We start from the raw sequence: 21,559 nt of genomic DNA on the forward strand, positions 1-21,559 counted from the left end.
AGGGATGGGAGCTGGCTCCTGCTTTCCCCCCAGGGCTGGTTGTGCCCGTTAAGTGTTTCAGTGTAAAAGCTTCTCTTTTTGGTTAATGTGCACACAAGGCTTTTGCTTCACAGCTTATTGAAATCCAGGGCTGCAGGTGCTGTGCCCCGACCCTTCCCAAAGCTCACCACGGCTTCTGGAACGTTCCAGGAGGGTCTCAAGGCTCTCCCAGCCTCGTCTGTCCCTCACATCCTTCATTGTCACCTCTAGAGCAGCACAGGCCGTTTCCATCCCTGTCCCTGTCCCCAGTCAGACACAGCCCTGAGTTCTGTGCTTGAGGGACCCTGTGTGAGCACAGGGAGGGGACTGGGTGACCTCCAGCGATCCCTTCCAGCCTCATCCATCCCATGGTTCCACGAGAGAAACCCCGGAACCCAAAGAGCAGCTCAGAGGAGCCCCCATCGAAGCACCGCCAGATACCCCGATTCCCAGAGCCCCAAGCTTTCCCAAAACAATCCTCTCTTTTTTTTTTTTTTTTTTTGTAAAACTTAACCACGCTCAGCTGAACACAGCTCTGCAGCGATCCCAGAGCCAGGACCACGGCATCGGAGCTGGGAGCCCAGAGCTGCAGCAGCCAGGCCAGCCCAGGGCTGACCTGTGCTCCCCTCCTCCCACCGCAGGCTCCAGGCACCCCCCGCTCCCGGAGGTAGGTCGGTACCAGGGGAGGTACCACCCTCATTTTACAGATGAGGAAACTGAGGCAAAGAGGTGAATTGACTTGCCCAAGGCCCCGGCGGCGTGGGGGGAGTGACCCCCGAGCTTCTCCGAGGACACGTCTGGCCCCTGCCACGGGACGTCCCTTCCCAGGGAAGGGGCAGCAGGGTGAGTTTTCCCAGGGTTTGCAAATCACTAGTTTAGTTTAGTTTAGTTTAGTTGAGTAACAGCAAAACTTGACAGAAGCGCGGGAGCCCATCTGTGACCACCGAGAGCCCCCGAGCGCTTCCTGTTTGTGAGGTAGAATGAGTTCCCGAAGGGCAGCCCGAGCTCGGAGTTATCTGTTCCTCCCCACCTCTGCCCCGCAGCAGGATAACATGGGAAAAAGCCAATTCCCACCTTTCCTGGTGTAAACACCCTCAGCACGGGCTGAGCTCGCTGGTGGGGCCAGGAGAGACCCCCCCCAGGATCGCCTGATGCGGGGCTGGGAGAGCCCCCCCTGCCAAGGGACCCCCAACTCATGTTCAGGAGAGACCCCCGTGCCCAGGACAGCCCCCTGTGCCCAGCAGTGCCTGGCACGTGGCCGGAGAGGCCACGCTGGGGTCCCCAGCAGCCACCACTGCTGTGGCTCCCGCTCTGTGAATGAACTCCCATCGCTCCAACAGCGCACGTTGGCCACCAGACACGTCCAGGGTGTGGAGATCCACGGCGGGGGAGGGAGGATCCCTCCAGCAGGAGAAGGGCCCTCGAAGGTACCTTCCAGGGAGTTAAGGCAACAGCTTCATCACGTCCCAGCCGGTAGCCCCCGGGACACGGCAGAGCCGGGGGATTCCAGCAGCTCTCCATGGCCACCACCAATCACCTCCCAGGGACACGGACCTGCTTCCCCTCCCTCTCCGGCCCAGAGGCTCCTCCGGGAGATCCCTGTGCTCGCGCAGGGGAGGTTGTGTCGGTTGTGTCGGTTGTGTCGCTCCGTCTCCTCCTCAGGGCGCGAGCGAGCGTGGCACAGCCATGGAAACCCAAGAATCCCCCTCCTCATCCGCACACTCACACGCTTCCTGCTCCTCTCCCCGGCGAGCCAGCGACGGCCAATCCCAGGACACACTCGGCACATCTTCTGGTAGTAGCAGCAGAGCCCCAGGGATGCCCAGACTTGTCTTGTCTTTTCTTTCCTTGTTTTCTTTCTTTTTCGTTCCTTTCCTTCGAGTCCAGCACCTGCTCTGGCTCTGTTCCTCTCCACTGAGGTCAGGTGTGAAAATCTTAGCAGCATCAGTTTGTGGACAAAGCTCAGGGTTAGCCTGGTTGAGTGGGCTAGAAGGCTCAAAAAAATAGAATCTAGACTCAAAAACTAGTGAGAAATACTAAAAACACAGAACTCGATGGCCTCTAACAGGACCAGAGGTAAGTAAACACGACAGACTCCTTGAAACAGTGATGTACCTCACGTGCTGTTAACTTGTACAACGCCACCAATCTAAAAAAAAGCCCTAAACAGGCACAAAAAATAAAAATAAAAACAAACAAACGAACCAACAAACAAAAAACCCAAAAAGGAGAATTCCATCCATGATGCCTGACCATTAAATAAAAAAGAAACGACGCTTTTTTTTTTTTTTTCCCCCGCAGCTTCCGCAACGAGCGCTCGCTCCTCCCGCCTCGCCCCCAATCAGCTATCCGTGTTCTTCTCGGCCTCTTTGGAGTGGATGATGTACATGAAAGTCTGCTCGATGGTGAAGTCCGGGGGCAGGCTGCCCTTGTGCACCCCTATGTGCTTGCTCATGAGGTTGAGCGTGGAGCTGTAGTGCCCGCACACGGTGCAGCGGTACATGAGGGCCCCCGAGTGCGTCCGCAGGTGGCACTTGATGGTGGAGCGCCCGCGGAAGAACTTGTGGCACACCTTGCACTGGTAGGGCTTCTCGCCGGTGTGGATGCGCCGGTGGTAGTTGAACTCGCTGGTGTGGGCGAACCTCTTCCCGCACACCTTGCAGCTGTACTTGCTGTTGCCCGGCTGGCTCTGCAGCGCCAGCTCCTCGCTCAGGAACTCCTCGGGCAGCTTCCTCTTGGGCAGCCCCTGCGGCTGCAGCCGCTCCCCGAACCCCGCCCGCATGTCCAGGCTCCCGCCGCACTTGTGCTGGCTGACGTGGTACCGGTAGGCCGCCTCCAGCTTGAAGCTCTGGCTGCAGAAGTGGCACTGGAAAAGAGCCTCCTCCACGTGCTGGTGCACGGCCAGGTGCTTCTCCAGGAGCTGCCGGTCCACGAAGCTGTTGGCGCACACGGAGCAGGAGAAGACGGAGATGCCCAGGTGGGACAGGGTGTGCCACATCAGGCTGCAGAGGCTCAGGTGCCTCTGGTCGCACACGCCGCACATCTGGCTCTTCAGGTTCACGTGCTCCAGGAGGTGGTTCCGGACGGTGTGGAAATCTTTGGCCAGGGGCTTTCCGCAGGCAGCGCAGGCCAGCTCGGGGCTGCCCCCTCCCCCAAACACGGCCACCTTCCCGGGCAGGGGGTCGCTGGGGTGGACGACGACGTTGTTGTCGAAGACCCCGTCCCGCCGGTGCAGCGTCAGCTGCCACTGGGTGAAGAACTTGGTCTCGCACATGTCGCAGGAGAAGAGGAAGATGCCGATGTGGGACAGGACGTGAGTGACCCTGGAGTTGCGGTCCTGGAAGTGGGTCTCGCAGACCTTGCAGTTCCCGGTGAGCAGGTCCACGTGGTCCCTGGCGTGCTGGCGGATCAGCTGGATGTTGGGCTCTAGCACCTTCTTGCACACCTGGCAGGGCATGGCCTTGCTGTCCCGGCCGTCGCTCTCGAAGGCCAGTTCCTCCTCGCTGTCGTCGCTCAGCTCAATCACCTCCTCGGACGGGCCCAGCTCTTCTCCAGCGTCCTCAAAATGCAGTTCGGCCTCTCCCAGATCCTCCAGCTGGAGCTCATCCATCTGCTCGAATCCCTGCTCTTTGGAGTGGTCACTGTTGCTGGGGCAGGAGTTGCTGCCCATGGAGACATCCAGGGACGGATCAGCGGGGAAGAAGCCGCCCTTTCCGTAGTCGCCGTTGCTCTGGGCCTTGTACTGGGGGCAGGAGCTGCCGGTGGTCTGTGCCACGACGTTCCCGCCGGGCTGGGCCCCCAGACCCGCGGCCGGAGCGAACTGCCCCGGATCCGGCCCCTGCTCCATCTTGGGAGGTTGCTGTGGATGCATCAGGGGAAGAGCCTGGCTGGCTTCACCCACGGGATTCCTGTCATCCTCCTTGTAGGCCACGTGCAGGAGGTAATTCCGCTCGGGGCCGAAGTGCTCGGCGCCGCTCCGGACGTCTCCCAAGGAGTGGCTCTGCTCCGAGGAGGTGCTGCTCAGCGGCCCTGCCCGGCCTTCCCCCACCGACAGGGAGGGCTGCTTGGGGATGGCCGAGCTCTCCAGGTCGGGGAAGGTGGAGTGGCAGGCCTGCAGCAGGTCCTCCATGCCCAGCCGCTCCGCCACCTCGTAGATGACGCCCACGTTGATGAGGTCCGTGAAGAGCTCCGAGGTGTACACGAAGCTCAGGATCTTCTCGAAGTTGGCCGGCGTGATGAAGTCCACCACGTAGGTCCTGGCAGCGTCCAGCCCCGTGTTCAGGAAGAGGTTCTGGAAGTAGCCGGCGGCGCAGGCCAGCACGGCCTTGTGCGCGGCGAAGGAGCGGGAGCCCACCAGGATGGTGACGTCGCACATGGTCTCGGAGAGCCGGCACTTGTTGAGTTCCTTCAGCAGGTTGTTGGGGTGGTTGGTGCTGTGCAGCTTGATCCTCATGCCCATCTTAGCAGCTGCTTGAGGGTCCCTCCTCCCGGTCAGCTTGGCCTTTACACCTTCATCGGCGGCGGGAGCAGGAGCTGTGGGGCAGCCAGGAGTGGCAGGGCAAGGGGCTCTGGAGAGGGGAAATGCAGAAAAATGGTAGCACTTAAACAACCAAAGTAACACCATTCTGGTCATACCTCCCGTTTTCCGCCTTCTGGATGAGCCACAGAGCGGCTGCTCAGCTGGAAAGGGACTGAACCTGCCTTGTCACCTCACAGACCGACGTCTTAAGAAGTGAAAGGGCAGATGCACAAAGGGGCAAACTCAGAACGAAAAGCCACTGACTCTGCCCCAGGCAGCTGAAGGTCCCGCTGCTCTCTGGGCAGGGACAGAGATCCTGCTGACTCAGAGACCCAGCTGGAGCCTGTTCCAGCCATCTCCCCTCTTCCTGAGCCAGGGACAAGGCTCCTCTCCAGAGGGATGACACTCAGGCTCCACACACCGGCCAGATTCCTGTCCGGATCTCCTCCAGCCACCACCACTTCATTCTGCACTTCAGATCCCACCTGCACCCACACGGATACTCTGGGTTGCCAGGTGGGATCTCAGCTCGGATCCTCTGTGTTCCAGCCTCGGGGGCTCTCCTGGGATTTCTCCTCTGCTGTGGCACCTCTCAGTGCAGATTCCCTGGCTGCCACCACACCTGTGGCACGGCACCGGCCATTCCCACCCGAGTGTGTCCCTCCAGCTCGTCCCGCTGCCTTTGCTACCCTGTCCTGCTCAAGGATGCTCCAGCAGCTCTTGGGACCCCACAAACTTACCCAGGGAGCTCTATCCCTAATTCCCAGCCTCCTCCTTCCCGGGATGGGGAACAGCGAGCCCGGAAGGCAGCAGAGAGCGGGAGTTTGGAGGGGGCAGGAGAGGACGGGGCTGCTCCTGCCCCAGAGCCAGGGAAAGGACCTGAGGAAGGACCGTCCTCCCCCGGGGAAAACCGCCGGCAGCTGGGGAGGGCGAGGATGGCCGGGGAGGGCTCTGCAAGGCAAACGCTCACCAGGGACAATTCCTGCGGCGTGGGAATCCCTGCGGAGGGGATGGGACAGAGGGGAAAAGAGCGGGAGAAGGGATGGGGGCGCGGGGGGCAGCGGAAAGGGGGGGCGCGGACGGGCAGGAGGGGGACGGGGAGTCGCGAAGCTGCTCCGGGAGGAAAGGGAGGAAGGGAGAGGGGGCAGTGGGGACCCCCGGGGGGGCCCAGGGGAAGGGGGAACGCGGGGCCACGGTGTGGGGGGGGGTGCAGCAGAAAGGGCCCCCGGGGGGAGCCACGAGGGACGGCGGGAGGCCCCGGGGGGGGGACCGCGAGGGGTCCGCGGTGCTGAGGGGCGGCGGGGGCCGGGGCCGCGGGCGGGGGTCGCTCCTTACCCGCCCGGCGCCCCGCACCATCCCGGCCCGGCTCACACAAAGGCGCCGACCCGCCCCGCGCCCGCCCCGGCCCGCGCCGCCTTCCGGGACCCGCCGCCCGCAGCGCCCCCGCGGGGCGGGGAGGACCCCGCGCCCACCCCGGCTGGGGAGGGGACACGGACACGCGCGGGGGGACACGGACACGGGCGGGGGGACGCAGGCACGGAGCGCTCCGGGCCAGGCACAGGTCGCTGCAGCCCAAAAGCACGAGGACCCAGCCCTGACGTCCCCGCGGACACGTCCCTACTGCCCCATCCGCGTGGGCTCTTTCCCGCAGCCCCATCCCCGTGGATCCGTCCCCGCAGCCCCATCCGCGTGGGCTCTTTCCCGCAGCCCCCATCCCTGTGGGATGCCCCAACCCGGTGCCGGCGGCGCAGCCAAGACACAGAGACGGTGTTTGCGCGTGTCCCGCACAGTCACGGGTGGGTGTTTAGCGGGGCAATGCGGGTATACACGGGTGCGCGGACACGCGCGCGGGGCGGGACGGCCGCGCTCCCGGAGGGGTCCCACGATGGCTCCGTGGGCGGCGGCGCCCGGGACTCCCCCACAGCCGGTCCCGCGGCCCCTCGGTCGTGGGGGGCTCGTCCCGCGGCTCACAGGGCTCGCAGCGGAGCCTGACCGGGCGCGGGGGTCCCTGGAGAGCACCGGGGGGCCGGGCCGCCCTCCCCCCGCCCCGCCGCTCGCCCGGGCTCCGCCGCCCGCTTCCCCATGAGCCCCACGAAGAAATCGTGCATGTCCCCTGCGGAGAGACCGGCCGTCAGCGGCCCCGGCCCCGCCGGCGGCACCGGCACCGGCCCCGGCCCCGGCCCCGGGCGGGACTTACGCTTCTGCGGCGCCGCGGGGGGACCTGGAAGAGAGCGAAGCGGGTGAGAGGGGCCCGGGCGGACCGACAGCCCCCCAGCCCGAGCCCCCTCCCGCCCCTCACCGGCGCCCTCCTCCCGCAGCAGCTCCAGCGCGGCGGCGGCAGCGGCGGCGGCCCCGGGGCTGCCGCGGGCGCTCCAGGGCAGCGCCTCCGGGTCGGGCATCCCCTGCGGGAGCGAAGCAGATGGGCGGGGTGGGAAGGGATCCGAGGGGCTCCTGGGGGTCCGGGCTTCGCCCGCCGCCCCCTGTCACGACGGCCGTACCTGGGCGGGGGGCGCGGGACCCTGCGGGGCGGCGGCGGGGCGACGGCGGGCGAGGGCGAGCGGCAGCGCCAGGATGAGCAGCACCGCCAGCACCGGGCGGCTCCTCATCCTCGGGGTGGGTTTGGGAGCGCGGTCAGCGGCGGAGCGGCGGGGTCCGGGGCCGCCCCGAGCCGGTGCCCCCTCGGCGGGGCGGCCCGGGACGAGCCCGGGACCAGACCGGGCTCTGGGGAGGGAAAGCAGCGAGACGGGAGACAGGGGGACGGGGGCGACGGGACCCCCGCTCGGGCCGGAGAGGGAGGGACCACACAGGTGTCCCGGGGAGGGGGCTGCACCCCGGGGGTGCCTTACAGGGGCGGGAGGGGGAGCTGTTACGGGGTGTGCAGGGGGACACGGCCCTGCTGTGGCCCCGGGGGTCCCGTGTCCCTACTCGTGCCCGTGGGACCACGTCTGTGCTGTCACACACTGTTCAGACTGCAAACACGCAGAATCGCGGGCACAGCGGGCATGGGCACTGTCCTGCACATTCACCCGTGTCAGCACACAGCTGTCCCCTGGCACACACATCTTGCCCACAGCCACACTTGCTTCCAGAGCCCCCCCAAACCCTCCCCGAAATCCAAGCAACACCTTCACCCCCTCTCTCCTCCCTCCCGTGCCCTCCTGAGTGCCACCCCGAACCTTCCCCTCTTCCCTGTGCCGTCCCTCAGCCCCAGCGGGACAGGGACAGACCCCACGGAGGCTGGGAAACCCCCGGGGCTGCAGGCCACGGGGACACAGACCTGCCGAGCCCTCCGGTGCTGCCTGGTGCGTGGCCAGGGGCCGAGAGACCCTCGTCACGGGTGGCTGCAGAGCAGGGACGCTTGGAGGATCGGTGGGCAGCAGCGGTGGGCAGGGTGGTGGGCAGCAGTGGTGGGCAGCTCCGGTGGCTCCCCCAGCAGGGGCTCAGCCGGGAGGCAAAGCGCGGCGGCACCAGCTGCTGCGCGGCATTAAATAGGGGGCTCTGCCCATGGCACGGCGTGGGTGGGTGAGAGGAGAGCTGCCAATGGGGGCCGGGGGGGGGAGTGGAACCCCCACCCTGCAGATTCACGCCCACGCAGGCACCGTGACACCGACAGCACCCGTCGCACATGCAGAGTCACACGGCGACACGCGTGTGCCCACGCGCCGCTCCCTGCCATGCCCCGGGCTGGGGGGTCAGCACACGGGCACGGTGCCCACGCAGCCCCTGGCCCTCGTTATGTGGGGACACGCACCCCGTCACGATGTGTCTGTTGGCGCGTGTGGGGAACACGCAGGGTGGGATGGCCCTGGCTGGATGCCGGACGCTGCAGCCGGGATTTGGGGTCCTCGCAGCACGGGGGGATCAGCCGTGGCTCCCACCACGCACACACGTGTTCATCTGCGCACACAAACACGCGTGTGCCCGCACACACGCACCTCGCCCCCTGCCCAACTCCCCCAGCCCCGCTCCGGTGCTCCCGGCCTGCCCGCTCCCTTGCCAGGACGTGCCAAGGTGGAAGATGGGGAGGGAAATTCGGGGGGGTGTGGGGGGAAGTGGAGGGGTGCGAGGAAAGGGGGAACAACTGGGCCAACAAGTGAGAGGCACCGACTTCATCCCAAGCAACAGGTGGCTGTGGCTGCTCGGGTGGCTGCGGCAGCCCCCCGGGAGGGCGGCCGGCAGCGGCGGCTCACGTGGCAGCACAGCCCGGGGCAGGGCAGCATCTGCAGCGCCTGGAACGTTAATTAAACCGGAGCCTGGCCAGAGATGGTCTAATTAATTAATAACACCTACTTGTGCGGTGCCAAGTGCGACGCAGCCGTGAAGAGCCGCTGGCGCCCCGGGCTTGTTTACGGCTGTCGCCCCTCGCCGAGGGAAGGTCCCTGAGCGGGGACGTGACGGAGCCCGCGGGGGGAAAGCGGGGAGCCCTCGGCTCCGGGGCACGTCGGGGCCGTCAAGGGCCCCCACGCACACGCACGTGCCCCCCCACGTGCGGGAGCTGCCCGCACATGCTCCCCCTGCACGACAAACCGTGTGCCGGGGCCCACCTGGGAGCTGGCGCTGATGGTGACGTGACGGGGAGCTGGCAGCTCCCGAAGGTAACGCGGGTGACGTGTGGGGACGGGAAAAGCCACCCTCTCCGAGAGCTTGATCAGTGCAGGGGAGAAAAGGCGAGGGGGGGGACACGCCCTGGGGCAGGGGCTGTGGGCTCCGGGGGGCTGCAGGAGTGGCGGGGGTCCTGCAGGTCCTGGGGGGCTGCAGCGTTGTCACTGGGGCTGGGTGATGACTCCCCTCTGACCCCTGTCCATGCCACCGGTTCCCAAATGCAGCTCCAGTGCCAGCCCGTGTTGGGAGCAACCTGCATGGGGGGTCCTGCAGCGGGGTGGGGACCCTGGGCAAGGGGGATGGGGCTGGCCAAGCAGGCAGGAGGTGCCAGGGACCTCACGTGCAGCCCAGAAATTGCCTCTGCAGCAGCACGAGCCAGGAGCCACTTAATGGGAAAAGTGGCCGCAATTTGGGGCCTTTCCAATCCCCAGGAGCCGAGCGCCGGCCACAGTCAGGAGGCAGGAAAGGCGGGAGGCCGTGCTGGGCTCTGCCCCCCAGCTCCAGCAGCGTGGCACCGTGTCCTGGGGCGCTGGCATGATGGGATCCCCCCACCCCACCTGGAACGGGGTCACCCACCGTGACACCAACCCCGTACCGACACCTCAGCATCCGTTTAATGGGTTTGGAGTGATTCCTGGGCACTGCCAGCACCCGGTGGGGCAGGGAGATGACACTAGGCAGGGTCAGGGGTGCCGGTCCATGGGTGGGGGCCTCTGTGGAGGGTGGGGGTCCCCTCAGTGCACCAGGACCTCCATCTTATGGCTGCCCTTCTTCTTGCAGATGGGGCCGTCGGTGCCGGCCTTGGGCGACTCCACCACGGTGACAGACATGTCACCCTTCGGGAAGCGGGTGGAGAACCTGGAAAGAGGGGCAGGATGCAGGGGAGGGGGCAGGATGGAGAGGTGGGGTGGGGACACGCCGGGCCCCCCCCAGTGCCCAATTTGCTGCCCTGGTGACACCCATCTCTCAGGGGCTGCCTCCCACTATAGCCCTGCCCTGTCCACATTAGTCCTGCCCTTCAGGCCCCGCCCATGGCAACCACACCCACCACAGCCCCGCCCACCACAGCCCCGCCCGTACTTGTCCGTGATGTGCAGGGTCAGCGCCTGCCCCGTGGTGGCCTCCAGGGTCTGGTGCAGGCGGGTGACCAGCTCGATGAGGTGGTCACTGACCAGCAGGAAGTCGCCCTTGGCCCCCACCGTGGAGACCTGCGGGGTGAGCAGGGGGTCAGCCCTGCTGGGGACCCCCAGAGCCCCCAGGGACCCCCCTCCCCAGGTACCTCCTTGAGGTGCAGGGCCAGGAAGCCGTCGGAGAAGCGGGTGACGGAGACGCTGCGGATGTCACCGAGGCTGAGCACAGTCTTGGGCTGGGCGGCCTTGGGGTCAGCCAGGACCAGGTGCTCGGTTGTGAGGAGCAGCAGGCGCGGCACCGTCTGCGGGCGGGGTCGGGGGGGGCGTGGGCAGGGTGGTCAGAACGGGCAGGGGGTCAGCGTGGTCCTGTAAAGCCTCCAGTGGGGACAGGGCGAGGTGGGGGGGCTTACCTTGCCGTTGGCTCTGTTCACCTTCCTCACGGTGTCGGCCACCAGCACCTTGTCCTTGGCCACGGCGTGGAGCTTCTGGTACTTGGGGTTCTGCTTCAGCCCCAGGTAATCGCTGCGGAAGGGCTGCTGCACGCTGGGGACGAGGCCGTCAGCCCCTGCTGTCCCGAGCCCCCTCAACCCCCCCACAGCCCCCAACCCTGGCACCTTTTGGAGTAGAGGGTCTTCTTGTCCTTGAAGAGCTCGCTGGCGCAGAGCTTGGCCTGCAGCTGTGCCCGGCGCGGCGCCGGCAGCTCGTCCCGGTACTTCTTGCACTGCCGAGGGAGGGGGAGATTTGGTGCCGCCCGAGACCCCCCGGGATGGGCTGGCACGGAGGGGCACCGGATCCCAACGGGCATTCCCCCCCCCCACCTGCCCCTGCCCCCACCTTCCAGTGGTAGAAGATGCTCTTCAGCTCCTGGTCGGCCTCAGCCAGGAACGTGTAGGGCGCAGGGGGCCAGGTCCGGTCCATCACCGACAGCGGCGGGAGGTTCTTGGCCAGCCCCACCAGGTACCTGCAGGCCTGGGGGTGACGGAGCAGCGGGGGGTCAGGAGGGGACAGGAGGGTCCAGCGCCAGGGTGGGGCGCTGGGAAGGGCCCCTGTCCCCCCGTCCCCGCTCACCAGGCGCCGGTAGATGAAGTTGGCCAGGAAGGCGCTGGCGCTGGTGCGGAAATACTTCCTGTACGTCCTGCGCGCCTGCAGAGACAGTGCCAGTGAGGGTGGGGACGCTGGACATGGCCACCACCCCACTGCCAGCCCCCCAAGGACACGGGTGTCCCACCCCCCTGTCCCCATTTGGCCCCAGTGGACAGGACAGGGGCTCCAGCCCGACAGGGTGGGCGGGAGCTGGGTGGGCAGACAGACAGACAGCCCGGACACAGCGCACAGACAGCAGGACAGAGGCAGCAGGGGCCTGGCCCCGGTACCTGGTACCCTCTCCAGTGAGCGGCGATGGTCGTGGCGGCCGCGTGGCGTCGGCTCTGGTTCTTCAGCTCCCGGAGGAGCCGGCGAGACTGCGGGGGCGAGAGCCCAGGGGGCCCAGGGGGGAGACACCAACACAGATATGGAGCAAGAGGGAGAGGCAGGAGAGAGGCAGGAGAGAAGGATGGAAGATGGGGAGAGGAGATGAGGGTGAATCCAGTCCCCCCATGGGACACATAGAGCCCCCGGTCCCACCGTGGGGCACCTTGTTCCTCCCCACCCCGTGCCCCCCACCCTCCTGCCCACACCAGCCGACCTGCCAGCCCCGAGAGGCCCAGCCCTCACCTTCCAGCCCCGCGCGTACGCCTGGAGGATCAGTGCCGACCGCTTCATCTGCTTGTACCGGTTCTTTTGCTGCAGGGGGAGAGGGGGGATGAGCTGGGGCAGCTTGGGAGAGCCAGGGGACGAGGGACGGGCAGGGGAAACATGGCCAGGACTGCCCTTCCTCACCATGTGGCCCCGGAACCAGGCAGAGATGAGGATCTGGCTCTTGCGCATCAGCTGGTACTGGGTCCGGCACCGCCAGCCCCGGAACATCTTCTGGATGAGGGTGACGAGCTGGGCCACGCGCTCCTGGCGCCGCCGCTCCAGGTCGAAGAGCTGGGAACAACCACGGTGAGCACTGGGGCACCGAGCGGGGACAGGGACCCCCGGCCAGAGCCACTGCTGGGGCTGCAGCATCGCCCAGGGAGCCCCCCCAGGGCGAGCTTGGATCCCCCGGGACCGCCCCACTCCCACACTCACCGTCCGTGGTGAGCGGATGAAGATCTTGGTGTGGCCGAAGGCCAGCTCCTCCTTGGGGTACGCCAGCTCTGCCAGCAGCACCTCGGCCCCCTCCCTGCACCGGGGGGGGGCACAGACGAGCCCGGTCAGAGCCCCTCCTGCAGCCCCCTGGCCCCGCGGTCCAGCCCGGCCCCATTACCTGTCGCTGCCGGCCCAGCGGGGCCAGGTGCGGGCGCCGAGCATCTTGTAGCGCTGCAGGAAGGGGCCGTAGAGCTGGCGGAAGGCGTAGCCCGCCCGCCGCACCCGCACGTTCTCCAGCAGCCCCAGGTACCGGACCTGCGCCCGCACCAGCTCGGGCGTGAACACCATGGCCGACTTGGTGTCGTTGGGCTTGATGCACCTGGGGGGCGCAGACGTGGGTCGGGGGGTCCCGCCGGCGCCGGAGCCGCGGCCGGGGGTGCCCCTCGGGGCTGGTACCTGATGTAGTTGGGGTTCTTGGAGTAGAGGTTCTTCATCAGCATGGCCACGGAGGACTTGAACTGGAAGCCTGCGGTGGGAGGCAGCTTGAGGGAGACCTTCTGGGGGTCCCCCTCGGGGAAGAGGGAGCGCAGCAGGGAGTGCCGGGCCGCCCACATGGCCTGCGACAGGTCCCGGAACAGCAGGTCGTTGTTCTTCTCGATGAAGCCCGTCACGTTGTAGGTCACCTGGGGGGGTCAGCGGGGTCAGCACGCGGGGAGGGAGCGGGTCAGGGTCAGCGTCCCTGTGCCTGTTCCCAATCCAGCCCTGCATCTCCCCTGCAAAGCTGGGAAGAGGTCTGGGGCTCCGGGAAGAGGTCTGGGGCTCTGGGAAGAGGTTTGGGGTTCCGGGAAGAGGTCTGGGGCTCTGGGAAGGGGTCTGGGGCTCTGGGAAGGGGTCTGGGGCTCTGGGACGAGGACAAAGCGCTGCCGGACCTTGCCGGCGTAGTGGTGGATGCGGAAGCACCGCGCCGGCAGGCTGGCGTCCGTGACGCGCCGGGCGTTCTGCGTCTCCTTGCTCTCGTAGTGCTTGTGGGTGGCGAAGAGCTGGTTGAGCTTGGTGAGGAAGGTGTCCTCGTTGACCACGCCGGGCCGCAGGCACTCCTCGTCCAGCATGGCCAGGATCCCGCTGGTGCTCTGCGCCACCACGGATGGCGTCACCCCAAACCGGCCCCAGCGAGTCCCAGTTTGGGCTCTGCATAGCCCGAGCTCATACTGGGAGCGATGGGGGAAGCTGGGACCCCGAGACCCCGGCACTGGGATGGCGACTCACGTTCTCGATCAAGTTGCAGATGATGCTGTTGTCGAAAAACTCCACCGGGGTCCACTGGATGCCCTGGGAGCAGAGGGGGGTCAGACACATGGATTGCCCAAGCCCTGCCCCATGGACGTCCCCAGCAGATGTGGGGCAGGAACTGGACATCCGGCCACGGGGACGAGGACCTCGGATCCCTTCCTGCCATTGACTCTGCTCCCAGCAGGGAGCGGGGCGAGGGAGGGACGTGCGGCGGAACCGTCTCCGGCACTTCCCCGTCCCGGGGGGCCGGAGCAGAGCCCTCAGGAGCCTCGGCGAGGGCCGGGGGTACCTCTCGGACATATTCCTCCTGCTCCTCCTTCAGCGTCATCAGGATGAAGATCTGCTGCAGCTTCTCATTGCAGTAGTTGATGATGAACTGCTCAAAGCCGTTGTCCTGCGAGAGAAGGGGCCTGCGTTGCAGATGGTGCCCGAGCCCCTGGCCCCATCCCACGTCCCCCCTGGTGTCCCCAGCCCCCCCAGATGGGGCCAGGCGGGTCCTGCGCTCACCTGGAAGATCTCGAAGCCGTAGATGTCCAGGACACCCATCACCTTCCTCTGCTCACCCGACTTCACCTGGGGAGATAACGGGGTGTGTGGGGCTGTGCCCTGGCCCCCTGTGGGGTGGGGGTCCAGGGTCCTGCCGGGGGGTCCAGGCCCCCCTGGCGCTCACCTGGATGCTGGTGTTGATGCGGTTCACCAGCCAGTCGAAGAGGCGGCTGTAGATGTTCTTGGCCAGCGCGTCCCGCCCGTAGTAGCCCTGGGCAGAGGGGAGAGGGGCTGGTGCCGGCTCGTGGGGGGCTGTGGGGGCATCAGCCCCACGGCCAGGGGTGGTCCCACTCACCTGGGGGACGGTGAGGGTGGTGAGCACCGTCTCGTTGCGCGCCTTCACCGTGCGGGAGCACAGCGCCTGCTCCAGCGTGCCAGGGTCCAGCCCGATCAGCTCGCAGATCTCCTGCAGCTCTGGGGGGGCAGAGGGCAGTGCCAGGGCCGAAGGGGGGCTGAGGGGTCTCCCCACCCCCCCATGTGCCATCCCTATCCCCATCCCTACCCCGGGGCTCGGCGATGCTGCAGGCCTCCATCCCGCTGGCCTGGAAGCTGCTGCTCAGCTGGACGTTGCCCAGTTTGAGCACCACGGCCGTCACCTCCAGCAGCGCCGTCACCTCGGCGGGAGAGAAGCCGATGACCTTCATGGCGTCCTGGGGACAGACACAGGCGGCTCAGGGGGAGCTGGGGTGGGCCCCAGGGTGTTCGGGAAGGGGGTCCTGGCCTCCCACGGGTACCTGCATGGCACGGAAGTTGGCTGCATCGTCCATGCCAGGCAAGCTGGAGGTCTCCCGGTTCAGGTATCCGTAGTGCCCGCAGTCCTGGCGGAGCTTCAGCTGCTCTGGTGGAGGGGAGAGGAGGTGGCGGCTCAGTCATGGTCCCCCCAGCCCTCCCAGCTGCTGTTGCCTTCCCCAAGCCCCCCCAGGGCGGGCTCTGGACCTACGGAGCAGCTGTGCCGAGCCCCCCGCCAGGAGCTGGTAGAAGATGTGGAAGTTCCTCTCGCCCTTCACGTGCCGGACGATGCGGGATTTCTCCAGCAGGTCTGGGGGGGGGGTCAGTGTCACCGGGAGGTCATTGTGGGGCGGGACCCCCCAGGATGGGCGGTGGGTACTCACAGTTGCTGATGACCCCTCCCAGGGGCTCCCCCTTGAAGTCAAACTCCACGTCCATGTACTTTCCCTGAGGGGAGGGGATGGGGTCAGGGCAGGGGTCCCGGTGGGGGTGGCAGCTCCGCTCCCCACATCCACAGCCCGATCCCCTGTGTGGCCCCAATGCCAGCAGGGTCCTCATGGCCCCAGCAGGGTCCACGCCCCCCTCCCCAGGTCACTCACAAATCGGGAGGAGTTGTCATTACGGACGGTCTTGGCGTTTCCAAAGGCTGCAGGGTGAGGGTGGGGGGGTTATGGTGCAGTCCAGAGGGGCTGTGCCCAGCCCTGGCAGGTCCAGGATGCGGGATGTGGGGCTCAGGATGTGGGGGGCACTTACCCTCCAGCACGGGGTTGGACTGCAGGAGCTGCTCCTTCACCTTGTTCACCTCCTCCCCTTTGCTGCTCACGGCCGCCACGTAGGACATGACGAGCTTGCTGGCCTCTGTGAGTGAGGGGCCGTGGGTGCAGGGCCAGGGGTGCCCAGGCTGTGCCCACAGTCCCACCAGCCCCTCACAGCCCACGGAGCACCAGGGGCAGCCCTGGCTCTACCTGTCTTGCCGGCGCCGCTCTCGCCGGTGATGAGGATGCACTGGTCCCTGTCCCGGTCCCGCAGGGAGCGATAGGCATCGTCAGCGATGGCATAGCTGGGGGTGAGGGGGGGTTACAAGAGGCTGGAGCCACCTGGGGGCTTCAGGAAATGCCAAGACCCCCCGTTGTGGCTGGGAGGTTGCCCCCAGTGGATTCCCTCAGCCCCCGATGCCTTGGGATCGCCCCCCGGGTGAAGCCCTTGGTGGCATCCAGGGGACCGAGGGCCCCGCCGGCCTCCCTGTGCTCACATGTGGGGCTTCACAGCGAAGAAGTTGCATTCGTGGTACTCCTGCACCTTCTCGGGGGTGTAGATGGGCAGGGACTGGTAGGGGTTCACCGAGATCACCACGTTCCCGATGTACGTCTGGAGGAGAGCGGGACAGGACGGGGTGAGGGAACGGGAGGACCCAGCCCAGCTTCTGGTGCTCCCCATCCCGGACCCCAAACCCCATTCCCCACCCCAGCAGCCCCCGTGCCCACGCTCCCACCCCAGCAGCCCCCGTGCCCCTGCCCACGTAGATGTCTCGGCGGCGGAATCGCTCCTGCAGCGTCCGGAGCAGCGACTCCTCGGTCAGCGGGTCCAGCAGCACCAGGTCGGCCACAGCCTCGGCGTCCAGGAGTGGGGCGGCGTCTTCCATGGCCAGGCAGCTCTGGGGCAGCTGGGGCACGGCAGAGAGGGGGGGGGCTGCAGCCACGGGTGTGCAGCCCCTTCCCCAAAACACCGCCCAGGTCCTCAGCAGCCCCTGGGATCTTGGCTGTTCCCCTTGTTCCTGGGGACAGGGGACAAGGCGGCCACACACCCACAGAGGGCAACTTCCCGGGGCACCCGAGTGCCCAGGACCCCGTGGTGGGGCTGGGGGCAGCCGGATGCTGGTGGGGAAGTAGAGCCCAGCCAGGAAATGTGGACACCTGGATCCTATTCTTGGAGCAGGGATGAACTGAGCCTCCGCTTCCTCCCTCCTTCCTGGCGGGGGGAAACCGGGACAGGGAGGGGATTCCAGGTCCCCCCGATGGGTCACCCCTGCACAGCTCACCCGCTCACCATCACATCCCCAGCACCCTCACCTGTCTCTGACAGCACAGCCACGTTCCCTGGGCGACCTTCACCCCCGGTTTACAGCTGGAGCACAGGGCTGTAAACCCACCCCGCTTATCGGCGCTGGGGAAAGTTCACGAGCGAGGTGGGGAAGGAAGGATGGGGCAAACGGGGTAATGGGGGTGGTGGCTCCAGTTGCCTCCAGGGGTGGCGAAACCTCCCTCGGGTCCCTGCCCAGGGCACAGGCACCGAGCCCCCCGTGCTGCTGCGTGCGGGGCCCCAGGGTGAGCACCCGTGGGTGGGAGCCAAAGCGAGAGCCCCCCCAGCTCCAGGGCAGTGCTGGGCTCACCCCAGTGCTCCCCACAGCGCCAGGTCCCCACACCCCATGGGGTGCAGGTGTGCCAGGGTGGGAGCCATGCAGACATCCAGCCATTCAGCCCAGAGTGGGGGGATCTGGGGGCTTGGGTGTTATCTGGGAGCAGAGGGGTCCCCGACTCACCTCCCGGGCGCAGAGCAGCAGCTCCTGGAGTGGCTTCAGCTGGAGCTGCCCCAGAACCGGCAGGGCTCAGCCCAGCCCAGTGCCCGGTGCTGGCCCCGAGGGGCGGGGGGGCTGCAGGGCCCTCCCCCAGGGCACAGCACCCACCCCCGGGCACAGCGCCCGCCCTCAGAGGGGACACTGAGGCACCAAGCACAGCAAGCAGCGCCGAGCAGCCCCGGCAGCCCCACCGGCTGCCCCGTCCCTTCCCCACCCGGCACTGGGAGCAGGAACAGGCAGGGAAAACCCCGGAGCCGAGCAAACAAAGGGAGCTTCCTCCCGGGCTGCGGGAAACCGGGGCAAGGTACGGGGATGGAACCAGGAGCGGCTGGGGCTGCTCCAGGGAGGACCCCTGGCCCCAGCACAGGGGGACAAGAGGCCTGAGGCCAGGGTGGGTCAGGGGGTGGTCACCCAGGGGCTGTTCTGTGTCCCCAAGCAGCGGCCCCAGCAGAGCAGCCCAGCGCCCACCGCGGGACGGACAAATGAGGCTCCTGACCTAAAAAATACATATTTATTAAAAATATAATCAGTCATTCACCGCGCTGAGGGTGGGGGGAGGCTGTAACAGCGGCTGCTCACACCTGAACAGGCAGGAAAGCACAGAGAGGGCCAGGGAGCAAACCTGGGACGGGGACAAACACACGGCAGAAGCTCCTGCAGCGGTGTGGGTGAGGTAGGGGCTGGGCTGGGGGTCCCCAGGGCAGCTGGGGTGGTGCCAGGGGGGTGAGGGGAGCATTATTGCTTAGCAAGTTGCATAGATTATGGCGTTCCCTCCAGCTCTGTGCTTTGGCAGAGCCCCCCAGGCAGCACCTGGAGCAGGAAACACCAGCAGGGTCACCCCCCAGCAGGGTCACCCCCAGCCCCTGACCCTTGGAAGAGCAGTAACAGCAGGTGAAGGGCAGAGAGGCAGGGAGGAAGCACATCCACACTCATCCTGAGCTCTGGGGTGGGGACAGGGGGCCGAACACAGCCCCCACCCCAACATTACAGCTGGGAGCAGCCACTGGACCTCGAGCTGCCTTCTCTGAGCTCTGCAGCTCCGCCAGGGAGGCACCGGCGTTTTTGGTATCCACACGTGGATTGAGGCCAAGGTAGAGGTGTGGCCCGACCAGCTGGAGCCCTCTGACATCTTTGGTAAGGGAGGAGGAGGAGCAGCAGCTCCCTCCCCGGCTCCAGGCAGGTGCTGAGCACGCAGGTACCCACAGGACAGGGACAAAGTTCCTCTCGTGGCACCTGCACAGGAGTGGAGGGGAAGGTCTGTCCCCACCCTGGGCACGGCCCGGGTGTCCAGTGGTGGGGAAGGGGCTCCCATCTGCTGCCCACGGCCCAGGGATGGAGCCAGAGCAGCACCCAGGCCTGGGGAGGAGGTCCCTGCCCTGGGAGCTCACAAACATCCCCTGCAAAAGTTGGGGTGACCCCAGCCCAGGGGGGCTCCCTTTGTCCTCCCCCCACCAACACCTCACAACAGCTTTCACACCTCAGGCAGGTGAAGGGAAAGAGAAGGGTGTCAGCCTTCCTTTTTCCCCCCCATCAGAGGGGTTCTGTCCCCACAGGGTCCACCCCAACCACTCTCCTCTCCCTCCCTGAGCTGCAGAACTCGGGGCAGCCCAGCAGCCCCAGGGCAGCTGACCTCAGTGGCCATCCAGGTGGTTGTGGGGCAGGGAAGAACTCCTGTGATTCCCAGCAAAGGAGTCACTGTTGCCCATCTCCTCCTCGTCCTCCTCGTCCTCCTCCTCGAAGAGCTGCTCGTTGATGAAGAGGCTCTCCAGGCCGAACTCCCGCTCGTGCACAGACACCTCGGTGGGGGTGACGTGAGAGGCACCACTCACAAACTCAGCAAACCTGGGGGAAGCCGTGGGGCAGTGGGTTGGGGGTGTGCCCGGTGCCCCTGGAGGGGCCCTGGCACCCACAGAGCCCCAGGGAAGTGTTTTGGTGCCGGGACTGGGCATTATCTGTCCCTTCCCCTTCGCTCCCACACACCACAGACCACTGTGACTCCGTGTCCCTGTCCCAAGGACAGGGGTGACACACTGACAGGGATGGTACCTTTTGGGAGACTGGATGCGGGACACGGCGGTCCAGGCGGAGAAGTTGGGGCTCTGGCAGAAGCTGCGCAGCTCCTCGAGGGCCCTGTGTGTCTCCACCTCGCCCTGCAGCCGATATTCCTCCTCTGTCAGCAGCCGAGGGGGGCTCGGGCCCAGCCTGGAGCTCTGCATTCTCCTGCCAGGGGGGCAGCACCACTTACTGCCCACCCCGAGGGGCTGGGACCAGCTCCCAGGGCAGGACCCCCAGAGCAGAACCCCTGGAGCAGGGCCAGCTCCTGGGGCAGGATTCTGGGACAGGACCCCTGAGGCAGGACCAGCTCCCAGGGCACGATCCCAGGACGGGACCAGCCCCTGGGGCAGCTCCCTCTGACCTCCTCTCCTCACTCCCAAGGGCCCTCTCCTGCACCAACCACAGGGAATAAAGGGCACGACCCCCCCCACGTTGTGCCCAGCCCCAAACCCCCGTGGAAACAGCCCAATTGCAGCACTCGGGCTCCATCCACTCGGGCTCCATCCACTCGGGCTCCATCCACTCGGGCTCCATCCACTCGGGCTCCATCCAGCAGCTCCTCACCGATAGGCAGCGAAGGCCCACTGCAAGGGGTAGTCCAGGTTCTTGGTGCAGACAGCGACCAGCACCAGGGCCAGGGCGATGGGGTGGATCTGGATGCCCGAGTACATCAGCAGGAGCCCCAGCAGCTGCAGGGCCCAGGACAGCAGGTTGATGCTGCGCTCGTTCTCCAGCGGGCCGTACCTGTAGCAGACGCCGAAGCTCAGGAAGCCCACGAGCAGCAGGTAACCTGTGGGGCAGCACAGGGATGGGGCAGGAGCCCGGGGCTCCTCCAGGGTGAGGGTGGACCTGGCTGGAGCCCAGCCCTCTGGAGCACCAGGACAGGGAGCCCCGGTGTCACTGGCTGGCAGTCACCATCCTGGCACTCAGCGAGGCCAGGGCTCTCACCCACCTAGCAGGTACTGCCAGTAGGACTTGCAGATCTCCCGCAGGTTCTTGAAGACCAGCTGCAGCAGGTAGAGGGAGAAGGACCAGCCTCCCACCAGCAGGAAGTACACAGGGCTTTTCTGGGAGGGGAGAGGGGCGTTGGAGGCAGGCAGGGGGACAGCCCTGGTGCCTCCCCATGGGTGCTGGGTGGGTTATGAGGCCTCCTCAGCCCCCAGCAGGTGACACCCACCTTGGGCATGACCTTGGACATCACATAGACGAGGACGAGCAGCGAGGCCAAGAGGCCAAAGCTGATCCCGGCCGAGTAGTAGAAGAGCTGACTCCTGCAGGGATCACCCAGGGGGGTTTGAGGGATGCCTGGGCGCACACACACACTCCAGGGAGGCCCTGCCCCACCTTCCCCAGCCCCCAGGGAAAGGGGGGGACTCACCTGCTCAGCATGTCCCCGCAGAAGAACAACAGCAGGCCCAGGAAGAAAACCAGGAACAGCTTAGGATCAAAGCCTGGGAAGAGGGAGAAGGCAAGTGGAGAGGAACTCTGGCACAGTGGTGCCCGTGGGGTGACAAGCCCAGGGATGGGGTAGTGCCCAAGTGAACCTCCAAGGGCCCCAATTTCCCCCCATGGACAGAGCCACCCTCCCTTTCCCTTCCCAAGGAGGGAACAGCCTTGCTGATCCTTGGCTCGTGTCCTGGCTGTCCCCTGGGGAGCTCCAGGCCCCCCTTTCCCTGCCTGAGGGGGACCTACGTCGGAAGAGGGAGACGGAGTAGGTGGTGCCGGGCTCCAGCAGCTCCACCTGGACGCAGGTTTTCTTGCTGTAGAGGTCCACGTCGATGCTGGTGTCGTTGAGCTTGCCCCGCAGGAAGGAGAACAGCACGTTCCACACGCTGAACCTCTCCAGCTCCTCCTCGCTGTCCACCTGGGTCACCCGGATCATGCGGCTGCTGATGATGCGGATCTGCCCGAGGAAAGGGGGCG

General features: G+C 66.5%; 4 protein-coding genes across 6 annotated transcripts in view; all 4 read right to left on the bottom strand.

Moving 5' to 3' along the window:
• Positions 1-1,862: 1,862 nt before the first annotated feature.
• On the bottom strand, positions 1,863-5,922 carry ZBTB39 (zinc finger and BTB domain containing 39). 3 transcript variants are annotated; one of them, XM_027908818.1, is made up of 2 exons: positions 5,873-5,922; positions 1,863-4,586 (listed from the first exon to the last, which is right to left on the bottom strand). In XM_027908818.1, exon 2 carries the CDS (start codon positions 4,475-4,477, stop codon positions 2,360-2,362), a length of 2,118 nt encoding a protein of 705 aa, XP_027764619.1. In that variant the 5' UTR covers positions 4,478-4,586; positions 5,873-5,922; the 3' UTR covers positions 1,863-2,359. The 3 variants fall into 3 exon arrangements, with proteins under 3 accessions (XP_027764619.1, XP_027764620.1, XP_027764622.1); XM_027908819.1 differs by lacking the exon at positions 5,873-5,922 and adding an exon at positions 5,278-5,388; XM_027908821.1 differs by lacking the exon at positions 5,873-5,922 and adding an exon at positions 5,033-5,269.
• Positions 5,923-6,332: 410 nt separating this feature from the next.
• TAC3 (tachykinin 3) lies at positions 6,333-7,646 on the bottom strand. Its single transcript, XM_027908828.1, has 4 exons — positions 7,036-7,646; positions 6,837-6,939; positions 6,735-6,758; positions 6,333-6,650 (listed from the first exon to the last, which is right to left on the bottom strand). Exons 1-4 carry the CDS (start codon positions 7,141-7,143, stop codon positions 6,505-6,507), a joined length of 381 nt encoding a protein of 126 aa, XP_027764629.1. The 5' UTR covers positions 7,144-7,646; the 3' UTR covers positions 6,333-6,504.
• A 1,991-nt stretch (positions 7,647-9,637) lies between these two features.
• Positions 9,638-16,648, bottom strand: MYO1A (myosin IA). The gene is made up of 28 exons (XM_027908814.1): positions 16,526-16,648; positions 16,259-16,374; positions 15,972-16,066; positions 15,760-15,864; positions 15,606-15,652; positions 15,390-15,453; positions 15,218-15,316; positions 15,012-15,115; positions 14,780-14,927; positions 14,573-14,691; positions 14,402-14,488; positions 14,239-14,304; positions 14,021-14,125; positions 13,708-13,770; positions 13,371-13,571; positions 12,898-13,124; positions 12,620-12,820; positions 12,442-12,535; positions 12,148-12,297; positions 11,983-12,051; positions 11,643-11,729; positions 11,338-11,412; positions 11,104-11,238; positions 10,884-10,990; positions 10,680-10,812; positions 10,419-10,571; positions 10,220-10,347; positions 9,638-9,997 (listed from the first exon to the last, which is right to left on the bottom strand). Exons 1-28 carry the CDS (start codon positions 16,646-16,648, stop codon positions 9,874-9,876), a joined length of 3,225 nt encoding a protein of 1,074 aa, XP_027764615.1. The 3' UTR covers positions 9,638-9,873.
• A 1,425-nt stretch (positions 16,649-18,073) lies between these two features.
• Positions 18,074-21,559, bottom strand: part of NEMP1 (nuclear envelope integral membrane protein 1) — a 5,754-nt gene continuing 2,268 nt past the window's right edge. The window contains exons 4-11 of the mRNA XM_027908806.1: positions 21,329-21,539; positions 21,015-21,087; positions 20,814-20,907; positions 20,589-20,703; positions 20,201-20,426; positions 19,628-19,801; positions 19,211-19,423; positions 18,074-18,825 (exon numbers count right to left, since the gene is read on the bottom strand). Of these exons, the coding sequence (XP_027764607.1) occupies positions 19,213-19,423; positions 19,628-19,801; positions 20,201-20,426; positions 20,589-20,703; positions 20,814-20,907; positions 21,015-21,087; positions 21,329-21,539 (1,104 nt within the window). The 3' untranslated portion in view covers positions 18,074-18,825; positions 19,211-19,212. The remainder of the gene's footprint in view (positions 18,826-19,210; positions 19,424-19,627; positions 19,802-20,200; positions 20,427-20,588; positions 20,704-20,813; positions 20,908-21,014; positions 21,088-21,328; positions 21,540-21,559) is intronic.

Source organism: Empidonax traillii, unplaced genomic scaffold (assembly GCF_003031625.1).
Source record: "Empidonax traillii isolate 1590-97213 ecotype Southwest subspecies unplaced genomic scaffold, ASM303162v1 scaffold1851:size166798, whole genome shotgun sequence".
In the NCBI taxonomy this organism is placed as follows: domain Eukaryota; kingdom Metazoa; phylum Chordata; class Aves; order Passeriformes; family Tyrannidae; genus Empidonax; species Empidonax traillii.